The sequence below is a fragment of the Scyliorhinus canicula genome, chromosome 11 (assembly GCF_902713615.1).
Source record: "Scyliorhinus canicula chromosome 11, sScyCan1.1, whole genome shotgun sequence".
In the NCBI taxonomy this organism is placed as follows: Eukaryota; Metazoa; Chordata; class Chondrichthyes; order Carcharhiniformes; family Scyliorhinidae; genus Scyliorhinus; species Scyliorhinus canicula.
Window position 1 is genome coordinate 22,801,571 of NC_052156.1, and position 23,884 is coordinate 22,825,454.

Sequence of the window (23,884 nt, forward strand, 5' to 3'; positions counted from 1 at the left end):
CTCGAACCCCCAATACGCGTTCATCGAATACCCTGACGTTTGTCAGGACACTGTTTCCCTCCGGGACCTGGCGCCTGCAGGATCCAACTCCGACACTATTTCCGCCGGGGTACCCCTCACACTATACCCCTCCCAACCCCCCGCACCCGGCCCCCCATGCCTGCAGGTTCACTGCCCGTGCTCTGCGCCCCCGCGCACTTGGGTTTCCGGTGCTCCCCATCACCAGTCGAACCAGTCGGGTACGAAGCTCTGACCGAATCACCCCCGGAGTCCACCATCGTACCCTCACCGACCGTCACCACCCAGCCGCCAGAAGAGGCTGCAACCCCGGTGCTTCGTCGATCTCAGAGGACGACTCGGCCGCCAGATCGACTTAATTTGTAATTTGTCATTTGTCGACATATCACCCCCGCTGGACTTGATTTTTTTTACAGGGGGTGAATGTGGTGAATCACACTCCTCGTAATTCACACTGTTGTTATATGATGTGTTGTATTCATGTTAGCTCGGTTTATGAGCAGTTGCGCGGCTCTGCCCATAGGGGGAGATGAGGAGTTTGTACTGGGCTCCATCGTTGGCTCCGCCCATGTCTCCTCCTGTTAATCGGAAGTATAAAGCTTTGCACTTGTGAGCCTGCCTACCAGTTCATCTCATCGCAGGCAGGCTCTGTTGTAAGACTATTAAAACCACTGTTCACTTCCAACCACGTGTCTTGTGAATAGATGGTCACATCAGGTGGCCATCTTGTTCGCCACCCATCCCGCCCCCTGGGTAGATGCCAAGGAAACGTCCATCCGCCCATACTCCTTGCCCAACCCACTCAACCACGGGATCACCCAGGGCCACATCAACGGAAGCCCCCAGTGAGGGCAGTGCCATCAAACAGTGGCACTGGCAGCAGGAACAGACGCCAAGACCAGCGGCACCGACGGGGCCCATGGTACCTGGTTGTGCACGGGTGTATGCGCCATGATGACATGTTTTCCCCTCACCCCCTGCAGATAATCATGTTTGGTCACCAACCAGCGATGTTGGCCGCCGTGGCGGGGGCTGCTGTCCTGCATGCAGCCTATGGCAGTGTGGATGGGGGTGGCTCAGAGAGGAGGCAGAGGCTGCAGCAGAGGAGCGGGCTGCAGAGGGGCTGGTGGCAGCTGCTCAAGCTGGAGAGCTGGCTGCCCAACTGGACGAGGAGCAGGAGGTTGTGATCTGCTGCGTCCTCCACAATATAGTCCAGCAGAGGGGCGATGTGCTGGAAGAGGATGAGGAGCAAGGGCAGGCCTCGTCAGACGAGGAGGATGACGGGGAGGGGGACAGGGAGTGGGACATGGGGCTGGCCAGGAACGGGTGGCCGCACAACTCCATCGCCAGGGCCAGCGAGAACGGGACACATTAGTCGACACACGTTTCACGAACTAGCGGGGAGGGGAGGTGGCAGGGACAAGGACACCACAATACCAGACCCCTTCACCACCAAATAACCTCACCCCAACACACCACAGAACACCCACACCACCGAACGCACTCACCCCCCCACACCACAGAACATACTCACCCCCCCACAGCACAGAACATACTCACCCCCCACAGCACAGAACATACTCACCCCCACAGCACAGAGCACCCTCACCCCGCACACCACAGAACACCCTCATCCCCCACAGCACAGAGCACCCTCACCTCCCACACCACAGAACACCCTCACCTCTCGCACCACCGAGCACTCTCACCTCCCACACCACAGAACACCCGCACCCCCCACACCACAGAACACCCTCACCCCCCTCACCACAGAACACCCTCACCCCCCACTCCACCGAGCACTCTCACCTCCCACACCACAGAACACCCTCACCTCCCACACCACAGAACACCCTCACCTCCCACACCACAGAACACCCTCACCCCCCACAACACTGACCACTGACCACCCTCACCTCTCACACCACAGAACACCCTCACCTCCCACACCACAGAACACCCTCACCTCCCACACCACCGAGCACCCTCACCCCGCACACCACAGAACACCGCCACCCCCCTCACCACAGAACACCCTCACCCCCCACACCACAGAACACCCTCACCCCCCACACCACCGAGCACTCTCACCTCCCACACCACAGAACACCCTCACCCCACACACCACAGAACACCCTCACCCCCTCACCACAGAACACCCTCACCCCCCACACCACAGAACACCCTCACCCCCCACACCACAGAACACCCTCACCCCCCACACCACCGAGCACTCTCACCTCCCACACCACAGAACACCCTCACCCCGCACACCACAGAACACCCTCACCCCCCACACCACCGAGCACCCTCACCCCGCACACCACAGAACACCCTCACCCCCTCACCACAGAACACCCTCACCCCCCACACCACAGAACACCCTCACCCTCCACACCACAGAACACCCTCACCTCGCACACCACCGACCACCCTCACCCCGCACACCACAGAACACCCTCACCTCGCACACCACCGACCACCCTCACCCCGCACACCACAGAACACCCTCACCTCCCGCACCACAGAACACCCTCACCCCCCACACCACCGACCACCCTCGCCCCGCACACCACAGAACACCCTCACCTCCCACACCACAGAACACCCTCACCTCCCACACCACAGAACACCCTCACCCCCCACAACACAGAACACCCTCACCTCCCACACCACAGAACACCCTCACCCCGCACACCACAGAACACGCTCATCTCCCACACCACAGAACACCCGCACCCCCCACATCACAGAACACCCGCATCTCCCACACCACCGAACACCCGCACCCCCCACATCACAGAACACCCGCACCTCCCACACCACAGAACACCCGCATCTCCCACACCACAGAACACCCTCACCTCCCACACCACAGAACACCCTCACCCCCCACACCACTGACCACTGACCACCCTCACCTCTAACACCACCGAGCACCCTCACCCCACACACCACTGACCACCCTCACCTCTCACACCACCGAGCACCCTCACCTCCCACACCACAGAACACCTCACCTCCCACACCACAGAACATCCTCAACCCCCTCACCACAGAACACCCTCACCCCCCACACCACCGAGCACTCTAACCTCCCACACCACAGAACACCCACACCCCCCACACCACCGAGCACTCTCACCTCCCACACCACAGAACACCCACACCCCCAACACCACCGAGCACTCTCACCTCCCACACCACCGAGCACCCTCACCTCTTACACCACAGAACACCCGCACCCCCCACACCACCGAACACCCTCACCCCCCACACCACAGAACACCGGTTCCAATACCCCAGAGAACGTTTTATAAAACTCCACTGGGTACCTGTCCGGCCCCGGGGCTTTACCCGACTTTTAATTTAATTTTAATTAACTATATTTACAGTTCTATGATTCCCACTCCCCTCATTTTACAAAAAAAGGAAAGAAAAACTGGAAATTATATAAGATTTCACATGCCCAAGGTACACGTCAAAGTGCCTGACAGCCAACTAAGTACTTCTGAAGTGTAGTTGCTGCTACAATGTAAGAAATGCAGCAGCCAGTGCACTCACAGAAAACACCTCCATAGAATCATACAATCCCTACAGTAGGCCATTCAGCCCATCAAGTCTGCACCAACCCTTCAAAAGAGCACTCTACCCACGTCTATTCCCCCGTCTACCTCGTCTTATCCCCATTGAAGGAATTGAACCCGGGTCCATGCCGCTCTGAGGCAGCAGTGCTAACCACCGTGTCACTGTGCTGCCCAAACAGCAATGTGGTAATGGCTGTATCATTTGGTTCTCTGCAATATAGATTGTGGGATCAATATTGGTCAACACATAGAGATAACTTCCTGATTCTTGGTTGAAATAGTGCAAGGGGATATTTTACACCGACCCAAGGAGGCAGAAGGGGCTCTGCTTTAACATTTCATTTGGAGACCCGTGGCTCTAATAATGCAGTACTCCCTCAATACTGCACTAGGGTGTCAGCCTAGGTTTTTGTGCTCAAGTCCTGGAGTAGGATTTGAACTGGAACTTTGCAACTCCGGCGAGAGTACTACACGCGAGGCATAAGTTTCTTAAATTACTACAAAGGAGAAACAAAACGTAGATATGTACCTCGATACTTTGGTGATTACAGCATAGCGGTGTTTAAACAGATCCATTTTCTTTTTTTTTTAAATGTTATTGAGGCATTTATAATTTTAACAATTTTACACATCAACAATGTAACCAACAAACCCCTGAGCACACGCCCAGCCAACATGGCTTACATAAACAGTGCCACCTTCCCCAGCCCCCCTCCGTAGGTTCTCCTGCCCTCACTCATCTCTCCTATGCCTCCCCTTTCCCCCCACTTTCCCCCCTCCCCCTGCTGACAGCTTAATTTTTCTCAAGGAAGTTAATGAACGGCTGCCACCTCCGAGGAAATGCTGCAACAAACTCTTCAAGGCGAATTTAATTTTCTCGATTCTGAGAAACCCCGCCATATCGCTAACCCATACCCCCGACTTCAGGGGCTCCGAGTCCTTCCATCCTAATAGGATCCGTCTCCGGGCCACCAGGGAGGCAAAGACCAGGACATTGGCCTCTCTCACCCCGTGGGCCCCCGGGTCTACCGACACACCAAAGATCGCCACCTCTGGACTCGGCACCACCCTCACTTGTAAGACATAGTATGGCATCAGCAAACCCCTGCCAGAAACCCCTCAGCCTCAGGCATGCCCAAAACATAGGGACATGATTTGTAGGACCCCCGCACAGCGCCTACACCTATCCCAACAGATCCATTTTCTAATTATGTGGTTATTGTACACAGCATCTCCCAGATATTCTAACAGAGCCACTTTGCAATTGTGATTGTTAAAAACCAGGGGCTGGATTATCCCCTATCCGGCGGGGCGGGAGGTCCCGGCGGGATGGAGTGGCGTGAACCACACCGGCGTCGGGCCGCCCCAAAGGTGCGGAATCCTCCTCTGCACCTTTAGGGGCCAAGCCCTCACCTTTAGGGGCTAGGTATGCGCCGGAGTGGTTGGCGCGCTGCCGGCCAGCGGGAAAGGCCTTTGGCGCCACGCCAGCCGGGGCCGAAGGGACTCCGCCGGCCGGCGGAAGTCCGCGCATGCACGGGAGCATCAGCGGCTGCTGATGTCATCCTCGCACATGCGCAGGGGGGTGGGGTCACCTCCGCGTCGGTCATCGCGGAGGCTGATGCCCAACGCGGAAGGCAAAGCGTGCCCCCACAGCACAGGCCTGCCCACGGATCGGTGGGCCCCAATCGCGGGCCAGGCCACCGTGGGGGCACCCCCCGGGGCCAGGTTGCACCGCGCCCCCCCCCCAGGAGCCCGCCCCCGCCGCCTGGTCCCGCCGGTAAATACCTTGTTTAATTCACGCCGGCAGGACCAGCATAACAGCAGCGGGATTTCGGCCCATCGCGGGCCGGAGAATCGCCGGTGGTAGCCCGGCAACGGGCGCGCCGTGATTCCCGCCCCTGCCGAATATCCGGTGCCGTGGAATTCAGTGGCCGGCGGGGGTGGGATTCACGCCGGCCTCCGGCGATTCTCCGACCTGGCGGGGGGGTCAGAGAATCCAGCCCAAGGAGTCAAATGACACTTCAACGTCTGAAATTTAGTTGCCTAATTAATATTTTGGTGGTGTCACGCAACTGTGAAAATGTCTGCAAAATTTTGAAAGACAGAATGATCTTTTGTTGCAGGAACAAACATAAATGATCCTATGGTGAGCGCAGTAAGACTACTGGACAAGGCCTATCAAGACAAGCAGCTACCTGAAAGAAGTGTCTCCATGATCATTTTGTTAACTGACGGTCATCCAAATTCAGGTTACTAAAATTATGTACTTTCCTTGAAAATCTGGGGTCAAAACTAGAGCTCAAAGCTCATGGACAAGATCGATCTGAGAGGGACAATATTAAGCCTTACGGTCTGAGGATTCCTTAATTAAAGTTCTTTGAGAAATATTTGCAATATTTTATAACCAATGTTTTCTGATAATGAAACCCCAAAATAGAAATAAACATGAAGGATTTCTTCTAGAAATCACCACACCATGGGGATTATCCCTGTTACAAATTTAGGATTGTATTAGAAATCTTCCTGGGTTCACTTGCTGTTAATTCCCACCGCCTTTAACCCACTAGTGCCTTAGCCGGACCCAGGAGTATAACAATTGTCGCTTTTGATTATACTTAACAACCTGAAAAGAAATAGATTGTTTTTATAGAACCCCTTTTACTTCCCCAGCACCACCCAACATGCTTTACAGGTAATTAATTATTCTTGAACTGTAGTCACTGCTGCCAATTCCTCAGCCATAAAATCTGTTTTTAGTGGTGTTGGTTGAAAGATAAATATTGGTCAAGATGCTGGTGCGAACTCCCCTGCTTTTCTTCAAATTAGTACCATGGGATCTTTACATCCATTCAAGAGGACTCAATACTTCATCTAAGTGGCAGCACATCTGACAGTGCATTCTGCATGGCCAGCCAGAATTAGGATCTGGAGTGGACTTTAAAGCCTCAACTTTCTGTTGCAGAGATGCAGGAGCCACATCTAATACCTTACACACTTGCACTCCTTTTTCTCCAAAACAGCTGAGCTAACACAGATTGAGGTAAAGTTCGGCTTTAATCAAAAGTTGCTTCATGTCCATAGTCAGCAAACATACAGAATAATAAGATTAATGAGAGTGACTTGCTACGCTTTCTCCAATATTTATTTGTGTATTATTCCAAAAGTTCAGCTGTTCACATAAGCTGAACTATTTCTGCAGTATATGTGCAATGATGCACTTTCACTGACTTCATTAGAAACACAAAATGATTTAATTGTACAGCAGCCACACAACTACACAAAGTCCCCTACATGTCTCCTTCCAAAGAGGACTCCACCCATTGATATGATTACGCACTCTGACTCCCAATTGGTTGCCCAGGCCGAGTGACCTTTACTCTGCTGTGTTGCCCTTAAAGGGACAATCACCACAAATCACCACAAATTCCCCTTTAACTCCTTTGTACAATCTTCAATAACTAGGTTATGGAGTCCTAAATTCTAATTAAACATTATATACTTGAGCTGGCCAATTATAAATGGAGTCTTTAAGGAGTTTTCTGATTTTTATGGAGCGCCGTAATTCTGTCGTCTAAGATTTTTCCATAGGGTCGACATTAACAGGAACTGCAATAACGGGGACCCCTCTGGCACAGGCAATTCATTATTACTTGCTTCCATGGAGACATCAGTTATGTCCATAACTGGTCGATCAGCTACTTTGTTACTTACAGGTCTGAAAACAGTTCTTGATAGCAACACTGACTGCTGGAGCATTACTTTCGTCCTCAAATGGTTCACGTGGTTACGAACGATTCTTCGCTCCACACCGATGTGGTATGGCAGGGATCAGAGGCAATAATTCCGGGGCTCTAACTTGCTCCATTACCAAAGTTTCATATTATATCATGTCACATTGCGTGCAATTTAACAAAAAAAAGTCCAGTTTTGGGCTCGAATAGAGGGGTATTTCTAAGCACCTGCAGTGTCGAGAACCAACCCTGCTATCAAAAGGACTTTGGGTTTTTTTTGGGCCTTGGTGAGCAATACCCTGCCGAGGCCGCACCTACCTCAGAGATCGGGGTGCCATTTTTAAATGCCACGCTGATCTCTCGACCCCCTCAGCCACCCCACACAGCACCCCTCTGGAAACTCCAACTTACCTCTTAGGGGGTCCTCGAGCACCCCCCCCCCCCCCCCCCCCCCCCCTCACTACACCTCTTAAGGGCACCCACGGGCCATGATTCCCAATACGGTCAAACTGGTACCTGGGCAACTTGTCACTGACAGCCTGGCAGTGCCAGGGTACCACCTTGCCCAGAGCCTGACAACCTGGGGGGTTCCTGTGGTCTTGGAGACCCCCTCCAGGTACCGTTACACCTGGTCCACATTTGCGTGGGCTCGTGTTAAACGGCACCATAGCAAAGTCTCACAGGTGCAAGCCTTTGATCCCAGGCCTCGGGATAATTGGGCGCAGACATATGTAAATGAGCCTAATAACTCATGTAAATATATTAATCTGGATCTCGCCCAGCAAGGGTGAGATCGCGACATCCCAACCAGATCTTGTTAGATCTGTTTCTGGTACTTAAGCCATGTGATAAAGTTTCTTCTATTTCCAGCATTTCAACATGGCCTCTCTGCCATTTACCATTTTATTGTATTGGTTCTGGTGATTTTCCACACGTAATCTCAATTTCTGTCTGAATTGCTGACTCTGCTGTCAATTTCATTGTTTTTACTTCTTCAGTTAATTTCTCATTGCCAAGCTTCCCTTCTTCAAGCATTTATTCTCCCAATGCAATTCTTCACTGGATTTGTCCATATTTTCTAGTTGCTTTTTCATGGAATTCAGCTTGCTCAACATTGTCACATTAATTTCTCCTTCTTCTTAACTTCATTTTGTAAATTTTTGCAACTTTTAAAATTTCATCTTGTTTTGATGTCTTCTCTAGAGAACTTATGCTTTTTGCTAATCCCTCTTTATGTTCACTAGTTCCTTGTTTTTTTTAAAGTCTTCAATTTCTGTGTTTCTTCCAAGGGGAAAGCTATCATGTCCTCACTGGGCATATATATTTCACAAATGTTGGGCGGCACGGTGGCGCAGTGGTTAGCACTGCTGCCTATAGCGCTGAGGACCCAGGTTCAACACCGGCCCTGGGTCACTGTCTGTGTGGAATGTACAGATTCACCCTGTGTCTGCATGGGTTTCACCCCCACAACTCAAAGATGTGCCGGGTATGTAGGTTGGCCACTCTAAATTGCCACTTAATTGGAATAAAATAATTGGGTACTCTAAATTTATTTTTAAAAATACATTTCACGAATGGAACATTAATTTCTACTTTCCTTAACTTCAGCCAAACCCTTTTGGCTTCGCAGTTGGTCAGATCTGTATCCGACGAAGTGTTGATTTGTTTTCATTTTGTAATTCTCTCATTGTCCTCCAGTTGGTATTTAATGTCTTTCATTGCCCCTTTTCTGAGGTCTTTCATTGCCCTCCTTCTGGGGTGTTTCATTGCCTTCTTCCTGAAGTCTTCTTTTGTCTCCTAACTGATGTCTTTGTTGCCACCTCTTTGTGGTCTTAATTGCCTCCTCTGATGTCTTCCATTGCCCCTTCCTTAAGGTCTTCATTGCCTCCTCTGAGGTCTTCCATTGCCTCGTCTTTGAGGTCTTCATTGCTTTCTGGGATCTTCTCCAATTTCGTGTCCATAACCATTTATTACTTCTGTGGTTGCCACTTTAATTGTATTACTACTTTAAAATGCATTGCTGCTTTAAGACTGTCATTCTCAGCTGTCAGCTTTCACGCACTTTTGGAGTTTTGGCATGAACCTGGGTACTCTCTTTTTAAAAAACTTTTAACACTTCTCCTTTTACTAAAGGAGAACCCTTTCAGCGGTCATGGGTTGGGGGAGAGGGGGGTAGGGGGAAGATTTTGGGCTTATTGGAAAGTCTGTTTCTTATTTCTTTTTTAAGGTACTGATTTCTTTTGGCAATTTCACTCGTGGAGTGGACGAGGTCTGTTTGGGGCATTCGTTTTTTTTAAATTATCTTTTTTTGCTTGAAGTCCATCAGTGCAGCAATTGTTGCCATGGAGCCCCTGAAAACTCTACTCTGACATTGGGAGATAGTCAATTTCAGCTCCTTGAATTTACCCGTGCATTGTGACACTTTCTTAGAAGCTTAATGGTCTTTCTTAGAAACTTTGCAGAAATTATTTTTAAAAAAACTTAAGTTCTGTTTTTTAAACTCAAAGCCACAGCTCTTGCTTCACAGTGATACATTTCTTTTGACTGGCCAGTTCAGGTTTGTTTTGCATCTGTCCCTCAGCCTTTCCATTGCTTTCAACCTGCCAAAGCCTTGCCTCCTCATCTTACTATGTAAGCAGAGGTACATTTTTGCATTTCAGTCACCCTACTTGTAATTCCGACCCAGGGGTCAGTGTGTGTTTTCTCCATTGCTCACACAGTTTGCAACTGTCCATCTTTCCTGATTCTATATTACTCAGGGTCTAGTAATATCCCAACATTTCAAATGCGTATCTTCGCCCAAAGACAAGCATTTGAGTAAGTACTTTTTTTTTACAGACTTCGATTAAAACAGGATACTCACAGGTTGGCCAGAGGCAGTGTCAGGATAATTTTATCCTTGTTGCCAGATGTAATGATGCAATTTCACAGACTTTATTAGAAACACAAAAAGATTTATTAGTAAGAAGAATTGTGCAGCAGTACAGCAGCCACACAGCTGCATCTATTCCCCGACATGTCGCCTTTCTCAGAGAGGACTTCCCCCCCCCCCCCCCCCCGCCCCCTCCCCCGGGGTGAGTACCCACTCTGACTCCCTATTCGTCGTCCAGGCCAGGTGACCTTTACTCTGCTGTGTTGCTCTGAAAGGGAAAATCGCCACATATTACCACAATATGATGTGCATCAGTAGTGAAAGTACTAGAATGTATAACTTAGTTGCTCTATAAATAGGACCTAAAGTACTAATCGTATAAAAATGTAAAACCTTTTCCCAGTCCAATACAACCCCTAAAAAGACTGTGAAAAATAGAAATACTTCAATAATCATTTATTTTACCTTGTTTTGTAGCACATTCGCTCCAAGAGCTAATTTCACAAAATGAATAGTTCCAAAATAAATCATTTTAGGGGCTGGTTTAGCACAGGGCTAAATTGCTGGCTTTGAAAGCAGGCCAAGGCAGGCCAGCAGCACGGTTCAATTCCCGTACCAGCCTCCCTGAACAGGCGCCAGAATGTGGCGACTAGGGGCTTTTCACAGTAACTTCATTCGAAGCCGACTTGTGGCAATAAGCAATTTTCATTTCATTTTCACTTTTTTCATTTTTATTACAGGAGAATCAGACCCAACAAGAATACAGCAGAATGTCAAAAATGCCGCCAATGGCAAGTACAATGTGTATTGCCTTGGTTTTGGCTATGATGTTAATTACAATTTTCTGGAGAAAATGGCATTGGAGAATAACGGTGTAGCACGGAGAATCTATGAGGATTCAGACGCCCCCTTACAGCTCCAGGTAAAATGCTAATTAAATATTTACAGATATTGGCTCATTTACCATGATCCAGAATGTCCTCAGAGATGATCCCATTGCTGCTGCAACATCAACGTAAGTGCAGCCAAAACCCTGTTGATATTAATGAACTGAATTACAAACATACTTCAGATAAAGTTATCGGCTGCTCAAGCGAGAGGTCAAAATTGAGAACCGCGCCAGGCGCCAAGCAGTTTGCCGGCCCACTCCCGTAGGCGAAATCGGGATCTCACCGTAGCAAGGCGAGAAACTGATTATTACCACTTAAGCCCCATTTCCATCCAATTAACGAGAGTGACCCATATCCAATGGCCTCCTGGCATTCACCAGCCTCCACATCAAGTGGTCACGCTGGCGACAGTTAGTACTCCTTTTTAAAAACGTGAACTTGGCGGAAGGGCCTGATTCACCTCGGACATGGCCTCGTCTGTCATCGCATCCTTACCCATCCACCACCCCCATTTCCCACCCTCCCAGGGTCTGTGTCATATCACTCCAGGTGCTGGAGCATGTCACTGTCGAGGGCAGGGGAGTGATGATAACCCGCAGAAAGCTGAGTGTCAGTGCTCCTCAATCTATGCCATAGTCTGACTCCTGCATGTCTGCTGATTGCTCACAACACCCATCACCTGCACATGGTGATGCATTGAGGAAGAAAGTCACAGGCATCATACTGGTTGTGCATGGGCAGCACGGTGGCGCAGTGGCTAGCACTGCTGCCTCACGGCACCGAAGTCCCAGGTTCGATCACGCTCCTGGGTCACTGTCTGTGTGGAATTTGCACCTTCTCCCCGTGCTTGCATGGGTACCTTTGCCACAACCCAAAGATGTGCAGGGTAGGTGGATTGGCCACGCTAAATTGCCCCTTAATTGAAAAAAATAAATTGGGTACTATAAAATTAAAAATTAAAAAAATACTGGTTGTGCAGAAGGGTGTTTAATGTTTTATATCGGACCCCACTCTCCCAATGGTGCCTCCCTCACCCCATTCCCCCCACCCCAGTGCCCTCAGTGATCCTCGATATGCTTTGCCCTCCTAGCTCTACCATTACATCTAGGTGTCTCCCCAGCATGCTCATCAGCGGTGGAGGCTGCTAGCTGCTTAACTTGTGCTGTGGCCTTCGATGCCCCGGCTCACTTGTCGATGGCACATGCACAGCCCTGCCGCCCTGTCCTGTGTTCTGACTCCAAGACGCGGCCTCATCAGAGGCGTGGAACTCGGGGGAGCTGGGGGGGGGTCACTGTTGCCATCCCATGGGATGGGTTTGGGTTGCCACCCAGCCCCCCCCCCCCTCCTCCCATTCAGTGCCCATAGAGCCCTGGGGTCCACCGTGGGATGGAGGGGCAGGTGATTTGAGCCCTGGCTGCCCTGCAGCATCTGCCTCTGCCAGTCCTGGCGGTTCCCCAATGTCTGCACCATAGTGTCGCCGTCCTCGGCGATGCTCCTCAGTTATTGGGTCATGCTCTGCAGTGCCTCGGCAATGCCCACCTGCAACTGGGACAAGCCCCACAGCGCTTCGCCCATTCCCATCTGAGAGCGGGGGGCTGACGAGCGCGGTCCCGGCAAATCAGCTGGCGAGGCTTCATTTGTGGCGAGAAGCCCGTGCGGCCTCGTTAAGCGGACCCAATTAACGTTCTATTGCGTTGCCGTCCTTGCTGGACCGAGCGCCGGGAAGCTCGTGGCAATTCCCATTCGCTACCACATTTAAACATTTTTAAACATTTACTGGGTGTTTCCTGGCGCTCGTAGCCACACTATCGAATGGGACTTTGCTGCAATCCGGGGCCTAGCGGGGAACGCCCCGCCGAGGTCGTAATTAGTCCCATTTCCTGCACTGAGGAGCTCCGCTCACCAGAACTCTTCAGTGCAAGGGGAGATTGGGACGCCATTTTTAAATGGCACCCCGATCTCTCGACCCCACCCGACACGGTTCTGGACCCTCCAAAGCCCCAACCCATAATGGGGGTTCGTCGGCCACCCCCCCAGATCCCTCCTCACATGGGTAGGGCATGCCCCAGCCCGATCCCCGGCGTGATCACTGCCAGCTTGGCAGTTTGGCACTGCCAGCTTGACACCCTGGCAGTGTCCCTGCTAACCTGGTGCCCAGGTGGCACCAGCTATGCCACATGCCATCCTACCCAGAGGGCAACCACCCGGGGGCTTGCTGAACTGGTGCCCACATTCTTTTTGTTGGAGGGTATCTATCAGGGCCATGAACCTCAGCTTGTTTTCGGCATTCGTGGCAGTATGAAAACCAGTCCTGCATCAGTAAATTGAGAAATATCCATTGTCCAGGAATTCTGCAGCTTATTGCCCCATCCCTTGTGTGGCAGGCAAGAACACAGATATTTTGCTGCTTTGGCACCATAAATGGTTTCGGTTATGAGCTCCTTGAGCAAGCCAACTGTGAAGTTCAGAGCCGAGTAGAACAATCACACAAAACCTCAATATCAGGAGCAAATAGTCCTGCGAGTGCATTCCAACCTCTGTCTGCGTTTCAATAGGAGTTTCCAAGCTTAATGTCATGATATGCAAACATGCAACCAATGAATACTCAGAATAGGACACAACCAATGGGCAGTCAGGACACTCAGAGGTGGCATCACCACAAAGGGGCATGACATAAACACTATAAAAGGGATGAGGCACTCACACCCTGCCTCTTTCCACACACAGACATTGAGAGAGTTAGACAGGGTTGATCAGCAGCATCACACCCCAGCACGTGGCTTAGAGCAAGCTGGTACAGTTAGACTGAGTTACTACAATTAGATTAGCAGAGAGTCAAACTCATTTGAGAACTGTGTTAATAGTTCAATAAACACGTTGAACTCATTTCAGAGTCTGGAGCATCCTTTAGTTAAGACTGCAGCAAGTAGCAGCCAGTGTTATCCGAAGCAGCATAACACAACACTTAAAATCTCATCAATGGTTTAAAAAGTATGTCACATTCTTCACTTTCTTTTTCACAGGGTTTTTATGATGAAGTGGCAAATCCCTTGCTTTTGGATATTGAATTTCAATATCCAGAGAATGCCATTTCAGAATCAACTCAGGCCAATTTTAAACATCTATTTGCTGGGTCTGAAATTGTTGTGGCTGGCAAGATTGTGGACAACAGTCTGGATTATCTCAGAGCAGATGTCGTTGCTAAGACTGTAAGTGCTGTCTATCAGTTATTCAATTTATATTTTGGGTGAAACATGGAAGTTGGTATTGCAGTGGGATGTTATTTAATGCATCGTGCTTATACAAGTTCTTTGTAAGAACTATTTATTCACTTACCTCAATTTCTCTCCTTTCTCTCATCTCTTACCTTCCTCATACCTTACCTGAGGCTTCTCTTATAATTAATTCTCAGCTTCCAGTTCAAAAGGTGAGCTCTGATTCTATCACCTTTTCTGGGAGTTGTAAGATTATCGTAAAAAATAACCCGGAAACATTTTTTTGGAGTTGTCGCCTGATGCAGCATTTGGCCCATTGTGCCAGAGTGACTGCTTTTTGACGGGGCTAATCAATTCGTCCCACTGCCCTGCTCTTTCTTACATTTCAAAAAGTTATCAAATTCCCTTTTGAAACCATTGCTGAACCTGCTTCCACCACCCACTCAGGCAATGCACTTCAAACCTTAACAACTGGCTGTATTAAAACTTTCCTCCTGACGCCTCTGGCTCTTTTTCCAATGACCTTATCTAAGGTCCCTTTTACCCTACGCAGTGCCTCACTCCACACTCCCCAATTAATCGCCACTCCCAACTCCCCTTCCCATTTTTCCTTGAACTTCACCACCCGCTCACCTCCTGCCCCCCAGCTACTTGTATATATCCCCAATTCTTCCCTCCCCTTCCATATCCGGAAGCAACAGTCGCTCCAGCAGGGTGTATCCTGGCAACCGAGGGAACCCTCTCCAGACCTTGCGCGCAAGTCCCTAACCTGTAGATACCTGAACTCAAACCCCCTTGGCAGCTCTGCCCTCTCCTGTGGACATGAGTTGCTGGGCTTCCCGCGCACCTCGCACACCTGTCCTCTACCCCGAAAAACTTGCTCATCCTAGCCACTGTCATGTGTGCCCGGTGGACTACCTTAAATTGTACCAGGCTAAGCCTGGCACATGATGAGGCGGCATTAACCCTGCTTCGGGCATCCACCCATAGACCCACCTCTATCTCTCCTCCTAGCTCGACCTCCCACTTGCCCTTAAGCTCCGCCTCTGAAAGCTCCTGGTAAATATCCAATACCTTCCCCTCTCCCACCCAGGTACTGGAAACTACTCTATCCTGTATCCCCCGTGGCAGCAGCGGAAAGGACGACACCTGTTTTCTCAGGAAGTCTCGCACCTGTAAATACCTAAAACCATTTCCTGCTGGCAATTTAAATTTATCCTCCCAATCTTTCAAGCTGGGAAAGCTCCCGTCTATAAATAGATCCCCCAACCTCCTAATTCCTGCCCTCTGCCAACTCCGGAACCCGCCATCTAGCCTACCCGGTACAAACCTGTGGTTATTATAAATCGGGGACCAAATCGATGCACCCTCCACTCTCTTATATCTCCCCCACTGCCCCAAGATCCTCAGAGCCGCCACTACCACAGTTCTTGCGGAGTATCGGGCCGGCGAGAACAGCAGAGGTGCCATTACCAGTGCTCCCAAACTGGTGTCTCTACATGACGCCGCCTCCATCCGCTCCTATGCCGACCCCTCCCCCACTGCCCACTTCCTAATCATGGCTATATTAGCCGCCCAGTAGTAATTGCAGAAGTTCGGCAGCGCCAACCGACCCTCCCCCCACTGCGCTCCAGTGGGGTTTTGCCCGCCCACACAAAGCCCGAAATAATCTTATTCACCCGCTTGAAAAAGGCCTTTGGTATGAAGATGGGGAGGCACTGAAAGACAAACAGAAATCTGGGGAGGACCGTCATTTTCACTGTCTGTACCCTCCCCACAAGTGATAGCGGGAGCATGTCCCATCTCTTAAAGTCCCCTTCCATTTGTTCTACCAACTGGGATAAGTTTAACTTGTGTAGTACCTCCCATTCACGGGACACCTGGATTCCCAGATTTTGAAAGCTCTTCCCTACCATTCTAAGCGACAGCTCTCCCAGTCTCTTCTCCTGTCCTCTTGCCTGGATCGCAAACATCTCGCTTTTCCCCATGTTCAATTTGTACCCCGAAATATTGCCAAATTCCCCCAAGATTCATATTACTTCCCCATCCCCTCCAACGGGTCCGAAATGTACAAGAGCAGGTCATCTGCGTACAGCGAGACCCGATGCTCCACCCCCCTTCCCCCCGAACCAGCCCTTTCCAGTTCCTAGAGGCTTTTAACGCCATGGCCAATGGTTCTATGGCCAGACAAACAGTAACGGGGAGAGGGGGCACCCTTGCCTCGTCCCTCGGTGTAGTTTAAAATATTCCGCCCTCAGCCGGTTCGTACGCACACTCGCTACTGGTGCTTGATAGAGCAACCACACCCAGTCAATAAAGCCCTCACCAAACCCAAACCTTCCCAGCGCCTCCCACAGGTAATTCCACTCCACCCGATCAAAAGCTTTCTCCACATCCATCGCTACCACCACCTCTGCTTCCTCTCCTTCTGAGGGGATCATAATAATATTTAGAAGCCTTCGAACATTGGCCTTGAGTTGTCTGCCCTTAACAAATCCTGTCCGGTATTCCCCTATCACCCCCAGGACGCATTCCTCTATCCTCGTGGTCAGTATCTTAGCCAGCAGTGTCGCGTCCACATTCAGTAGAGAAACCGGCCTGTATGACCCGCATTGCTCCGGATCCTTCTCCCCTTTCAAGACCAATGAAATCGAGGTCTGCAACATTGTTGGGGGGAGGACTCCCTTCTCCCTTGCTTTGTTAAATGTCCTCACCAGCAGTGGGCTCGATATCTCTGAAAGCTTCTTATCGAATTCCTCCGGGTAGCCTTCAGGCCCCGGGGCCTTGCCCGACTGCATACCCTCCAGCCCCTTGATTATTTCCTCAATCTCAATTGGGGCTCCCAGCCCTTCCACCAGGTCCTCCTCCACCCTCGGGAACCTCAACTGATCCAGAAATTGCCTCATCCCCTCCACCCCTGCCGGGTGTTCCGACTCATAATTTACTATAAAAGTCCTTAAACACCTCGTTCACTCCCGCTGGGTGCAGGACAGTATTGCTGCCTCTACTCTTTACTTTACCTATCTCCCTGGCCACCTCTCTGTTCCTGAGCTGGTGCGGCAACATTCTGCTTGCCTTTTCCCCGTACTCATAGATCGCCCCCCCTTCCCTTCCTCAACTGTTCCACTGCTTTACCTGTGGTCAACAGCCCAAACTCCACCTGTAACCTCCGCTGCTCCCTCAGTAGCCCCGCGTCCGGGGCCTCCGGGTATCTCCTGTCCACCTGGAATATCTCCTCCACTAACCCATCGCTCTCAGCCCGTTATACCTTTTCTCTGTTGGCCCGTATCGAGATTAATTCCCCTCTGACTACTGCTTTCAGAGCTTCCCAAACCATTGCTGCGGAGACCTCATTTCTTTCCAGGTAGTTCTGGATGGACTTGTTAACCCACCCACAGATCGCTTTGTCCGTTAGCAACCCCACATCCAGTCTCCACAGCGGGCATTGCCCTCTCTCCACACTAACCTGTAGATCCACCCAGTGCGGGACATGATCCGACACTGCGATTGCCGAGTACTCCGTATCCACCACCTTCAGTATTAGCGCCCTGCTCAGAACAAGAAAGTCGATGCGAGAGTAAACCTTGTGGACATGTGAAAAAAAGGAAAACTCCTTCGGCCGTGCAAACCTCCCTGGGTCTACTCCCCCCATCTGTTCCATAAACCCCTTCAATTCCTTTGCCGCGGCCGGCCTCCTCCCTGTCCTGGATTTTGACCGGTCCAATTCCGGATCAATGACTGTGTTGCTGTCCCCTCCCATGATCAGGTTATGTGACTCTAAGTCTGAGATATTACCTAACACCCGCCTCATAAATTCAATGTCGTCCCAATTCGGAGCATATATGTTCACAGGTACCACTCACACCCCCTCCAGTTTCTCTCTCATCATTACGTACCTAGCCCCCTTGTCTGACACGATTCTCCCTGCCTCAAATGCCACTCGTTTATTGATCAAGATCACTACCCACCTGGAATTTGAGGCCAGACCTGAGTGGAACACTTGGCTGACCCACCCCTTCCTCAATCTCGTCTGGTCTGTAACCTTCAGGTGTGTCTCTTGTAGCATTGCCACGTCTGCCTTCAACTCCTTCAAACGCGTGAACACGTACGCCCTCTTGACTGGCCCATTCAGCCAACTCATGTTCCATGTGATCAGCCTGGATGGGAGGCTACCAACCACTTTTCGACTAGCCATCACCCTTTTTAGGCCAGCCTCGGGCAGTCGCCGTTCCAGACGTCCCATTTGTTCCCTAGTAACAGTTCCTCCCCTCAGCAAAGCAGCTCCCCCTCCCCACCCCCTCCCTTCCCCCCTAGCAACAGCACTAGAAACTCAAACCCCCAAGTCAAGCTCCAGCTTAACACTTGCTCACCCCCCACTGCGCTTCCGAGAGTCAGCTGACCCATGCTGACTTGGTAGCTCCCGCCTCTGTCACCAAGCAGTTTGTCTCCCTATTTTTTTCTCCTCTCTCCCCCCACATGAATAAACGTTTTAAAAGCATCACATTCCCCGGTAAACAAACATCAGAAAAAAACATTGAAGAAACAGTCACTTTAGAAAAATAGTCACCCAAAAAGCAGAACCAAATTCAAAGCCCACCCCCACCCCCCCCAACAAGGTCCCTGCAAGACAAAGCAACCTTTAACCATCCACACAGCCCATTATTTCACATAGAGCTACTTAAATTTATACAATCCAGCATCACAAATCGCTGCCACAGTACTTTTCCAAGACTTCAGTGTCTTTTAATTCGCCTCCAGCTTCATTTCTTTAATAAAGGTCCATACTTCGTCTGGCGTTTCAAAGTAGAAGTCCTGTTCCTCATGTGTGACCCACAGATGAGCTGGGCGCAGCATCCTGAACTTCACCCCCTTCTTAAAGAGGGTCATTTTTGCCCGGTTGAACCCAGCTCATCTCTTGGTCAAATTCGCTCCCAGGTCCTGATCGATGCGCAACTCACAGTTCTCCCACTTGCTGCTTCGTTCTTTCTTGGCCCACCGTAAAACGTGTTCCTTGTCCATGAAACGGTGAAAACGTACCATCATGGCCCTCGGCGGCTCTTTCGCTCTGTGCTTCCTCGCAAGGGCTCTGTGCGCTCTGTCCAATTCCAGGGGCTGAGGGACTGCCCCAGCCCCCATCAACTTCTCCAACATGTCCGTCACATAAGCCCTCGCATCCGATCCCTCACAGCCTTCAGGGAGACCAACAATTCTGAGATTCTGCCTCCTGGACCTATTCTTCAGGTCCTCCAGCTTCTCCTGCATTCTTGTCTGGCGGTCGTTCATCATCTCCACCTTGCTTTCCAGCACGGTTATATACTCCTCGTGCTCGGACAACTTTTGTTCCACCTCCTGAATCGCTCTCCCGTGGGTTTCCTGATTCTGAACCACTTGATCAATCGAAGCCTTAATCGGGTCCAGCGTTTCCTTCTTCAGCTTGGCGAAGCAATCCTCGAAAAACTTCACCAGCTGATCCTTCGACCACATGGCCCTGCTGCTCCACCATGCTGTCCGTTACCAGCTTTACTTGCGTCTTCCTTATAGGACTTTGTCTTCTCACACGGCCACTTCTGGTCCAATTCCCCATACACTGGAGGGGGATTTCTCCTTACTGTCTCACTCTTCACCAATTTATCCCATAAAATCCGAAATGAAAACAGGGGGAAGAGGTCCAAAAGTCCATTACAGGCAGGAGCTATCAAATGTGTGACCTACTCCTCCATGGCTGCCATCGGAAGACCGAAATGTAATTAATGTTGTTATGCAGGCAAACATGGCAGCCAACTTGAACACAGCAAGGTCCCAAAGCAATGGGATCTCTGACTGGTTCTGTTCTAGTATGGGGCAGCATGGTGGTGCAGTGGTTAGCACTGCTGCCTCATGGCGCCAAGGACCCGGGTTCAATCCCAGTCACTCGTCACTGTCCGTATGGAATCTGCACATTTTCCCTGTGTCTGTGCGGGTCATACCCCCACAACCCAAATAGATGTGTAGGGTAGGCGAATTGGCCACACTAAATTGCCCCTTAATTTGAAAAAAAAATAATTGGGTACTCTAAATTTATTTTTATAAAGTTCTGTTCCAGTATAAAGATAAATGTTGGACATGACAAAAATAAATTTCAAATCAACACAACATGATAATAAAATACTATTGTTCACATTATATATTGTAAATTTACCATGAATTTTTGTTGGCAGATTTGTGAAAACAAATTATGTATTTTATGTCTAACACATAAAAGTGAAAATGTTTGCCTTTAAAAACATAACTAACTACAATTTGTGAACTTATGTCATGCAACAAAGTGTCATGTATTTTCCTGATATTTAAATACAAGTTTCAGCTGAAATCTTTAATTCTTCCACAGGCCAATGAAAATCTAACTCTACAAGCTGAAGTGAAGGTTTCAGAAGCTGAAAACATTACTCAACAGCAGCAATACATTTTTGGTGATTTTACTGAGCGACTGTGGGCTTATTTGACCATACAACAGCTCTTAGAGAAGCGGTAAAGCAGCAAGAATTTTCTGTCTGTGAACTTGATATGTAGAAATGTAGGGGGCGATTCTCCAGCCCCGCGTGCGCCAGAGAATCTCCTGAGAGGAGCCCTCCACCCCCTGCCGGCGCAACATGAAGCAACATGAATCAGTAGGTCTCCAAGGATGGAGACCAGACACGATCACCATGACGAAGGGGCTCAAAGACCATTGGAGCCCCTGGGTGGTCAGGACATGGCTGGGCAGTGCTGCCTGGCATCCTGGCACTGCCCTTGGCATCCTGGCACTGCCCCCTGACACCCCAGTACCAACCCCCCCGTAATGCCAGGGGTAGAACCTGAAGAGGGGTTCATAGAGAGAGGGGGTGCCAGAAGGGTAGGGCATGGATGGCGGTGCCTGAAAGGGGGACTTGGAGGGGTGGGGAAGGGACTGAAAGTGGGGGGGGGGGAAGACTTTGACGATCCCATAGGAGGTGTCGGTCACTTGTAGGGAAGGGTGTGCTGGTACCAGCGATTGGGGGGGGGGGGCAGATGCATGCAAATGGGGGGTCTCTGCCAGCGAGTAGAACATAGAACATAGAACAGTACAGCACAGAACAGGCCCTTCGGCCCTCAATGTTGTGCCGAGCAATGATCACCCTACTCAAACCCACGTATCCACCCTATACCCGTAACACAACAACTCCCCCCCCCCCCCCCTTAACCTTACTATTAGGACACTAAGGGCAATTTAGCATGGCCAATCCACCTAACCCGCACATCTTTGGACTGTGGGAGGAAACCGGAGCACCCGGAGGAAACCCACGCACACACGGCGAGGACGTGCAGACTCCACACAGACAATGACCCAGCCAGGAATCGAACCTGGGACCCTGGAGCTGTGAAGCATTTATGCTAACCACCATGCTACCGTGCTGCCCCGGGGGGGAGGTGTAGAGTTGGCTGAAGAGCGGGGCACCCTTCATCTTTAGATCCCGCCTGTACCCTTCCCATTTCCTCTTTGAACATCCCCCACTGCTCTTCTGTAGGTCTCCCCACCGGTAACTTGTTCTAACCTACATTGGCCAGATCCTGCCTTATTTTACTAAAGTCTGCTCTCCCCTAATCCAAGACCTTTTTCTGCCATTTGTTTATTTCCTTGCCCATATCAAACTTAAATTGCACTATGTTGCGGTCGCTATCACTGAAATGCTCCCACACCATCACATCAACCATCTGTCTGGCTTCATTCCCCAGAATTAGGTCCAGCACTGCACCATCCATTGTTGGACCCTCCACATGTTGAGCTAAAAAGTTCTCTTGCACACATTTTACAAACTCTGCTCCATCTAAGCCCTTAACACAATGACTATCCCAGTTAATGTCGGGAAAGTTGAGATTACCCACTATAATTACTCTATTATTATTTTTACAAATTTCTGGTTGAGTTGGGGGTGGTAAGGTTCCGGGGGGAGGGGGGGGAGGGGGGGTTGGTTAACTCGCCCATGCTGTCCGCTGTAGGTCGTTGTCCTTCTTGCAGAACTGGAGGCCAGTCCGTCTGGTCATGCTGCCCGAGCTTAATGCCGCTGCCACTTCATCCCAGGCTACCCTGGGGCTCACCCTCCAGGACCCTTGGGGAAACAGGACATCCCTCCTGGCCTCCACTGCATCTAAGAGCCTCCTCGGGTCCACTATTCCAAACCTTGGGACCGGTCGTCTCGGTGCCATAGTTGCGAGCTGAGTGGGGTTGGTTATGCAAGTGCTGTTTAAGTGTTGCTCAATCTTGTTGGGGGAGGGGGAAGGGGGGGGGGGTTGCTGGCGAGCGTGGTCCCGCCAGCGAGCCTTCATTTGTGACGTGAAGCCCGTGAGACCTCGTTAACTGGACCAACTAACGTTGAATAACATTGCCGGCCTCGCAGGGCTGAGTGCTGGGAAGCTGGATGCAATTCCCGCTCGCAACCGCACTTCGAAATCTTTCCCGAGAATCTCGCGCTTGTGGGTTGCAATCTTGGTCTGACTGACCCACCGGCTGGGAATCTCACCCCTTTCGCCACCAGGGACGACACTTTGAATATTTTGGGAGAATTGCATCCATAATTTATGTACAAGGCATGACTCGCACACTTGCACAGCTTGTCTTCAGCACCTGAAAGACAGGTTCCTGTTCAAGTTCAAAACACTTTATCATCCTTTAATCTTGCTAACTGTAGCTGTCACTGGAGCAAAATGACTAATAATCATGAAGTTTAATTATCTGTTTTGATTACTTGTCGAAGAAAACCACATAGGCGGTTAAAATGATTGCAGGAAAATGCGTTTAAATGGCAGCACAGGTATTTACTGCACTTCACATGTTTGACAATTAATTGCCATCAATTGTTGCCTTCAGGATTTCTGCAGAGACAGATGAAAAGAAAAACCTAACGGATCGAATCCTGGAACTCTCACTCAAGTACAGCTTTGTAACAACTTTAACATCAATGGTGGTCACAAAACCCGAGGAAAATAAGAACAACACCTTTGTGGCTGACAAACCATCAGAAGATGGTAATGTTTGAATAAAACTACCTTTCACTGACACAAACAGAAAATACTGGACAATGACAGCATCTGTGGACAGAAAAGGGAGTTTCGAGTCTGGATGGCTCTTCGTCAAATCTAGAGAGAACTAGAAATAAGGTCAGGTTTATAAATCTTATCGGAGAGAAGAGCAATACTTCTTCTGCGTAGGCATTCCTGGAAGAGAAGTGGCAGTGAATTAAACACGGAGATAGAAGCAAATTGCTGCCGATGCTGGAATCTGAAAGAAAATCTGCTGTCTGTATCCTATTTTGTATCAAATCCCTTCTGCCAAACCTCCCTGTCCACTCCTTTCAACTTTAATTTCTACCTCCTCCGACAACTCAAATATAAATTATCATCCTTGTGTTCAAATCACTTCATGGCCTTGCCTTTCTCTATCTCTTCAGTCCTGCTACCCAATGAGAACTCTACATACCTCTGACCTCGTATGCATCCACCATCCATTTGGCCCCACCCCTAGTGACTACGCATTGTGCGGTCCAAGTGCTATTTTCAAGAATTCCTCCCTAAACCA

General features: G+C 50.1%; 1 protein-coding gene across 4 annotated transcripts in view; it reads left to right on the forward strand.

Moving 5' to 3' along the window:
* Positions 1–23,884, forward strand: part of LOC119973913 (inter-alpha-trypsin inhibitor heavy chain H3-like) — a 111,033-nt gene that overhangs the window by 38,833 nt on the left and 48,316 nt on the right. For all 4 annotated transcript variants that reach the window (XM_038812527.1, XM_038812526.1, XM_038812529.1 and 1 more), the window contains exons 11-15: positions 5,729–5,854; positions 10,949–11,130; positions 14,122–14,307; positions 20,681–20,820; positions 23,177–23,334. In XM_038812527.1, the coding sequence (XP_038668455.1) occupies positions 5,729–5,854; positions 10,949–11,130; positions 14,122–14,307; positions 20,681–20,820; positions 23,177–23,334 (792 nt within the window). The remainder of the gene's footprint in view (positions 1–5,728; positions 5,855–10,948; positions 11,131–14,121; positions 14,308–20,680; positions 20,821–23,176; positions 23,335–23,884) is intronic.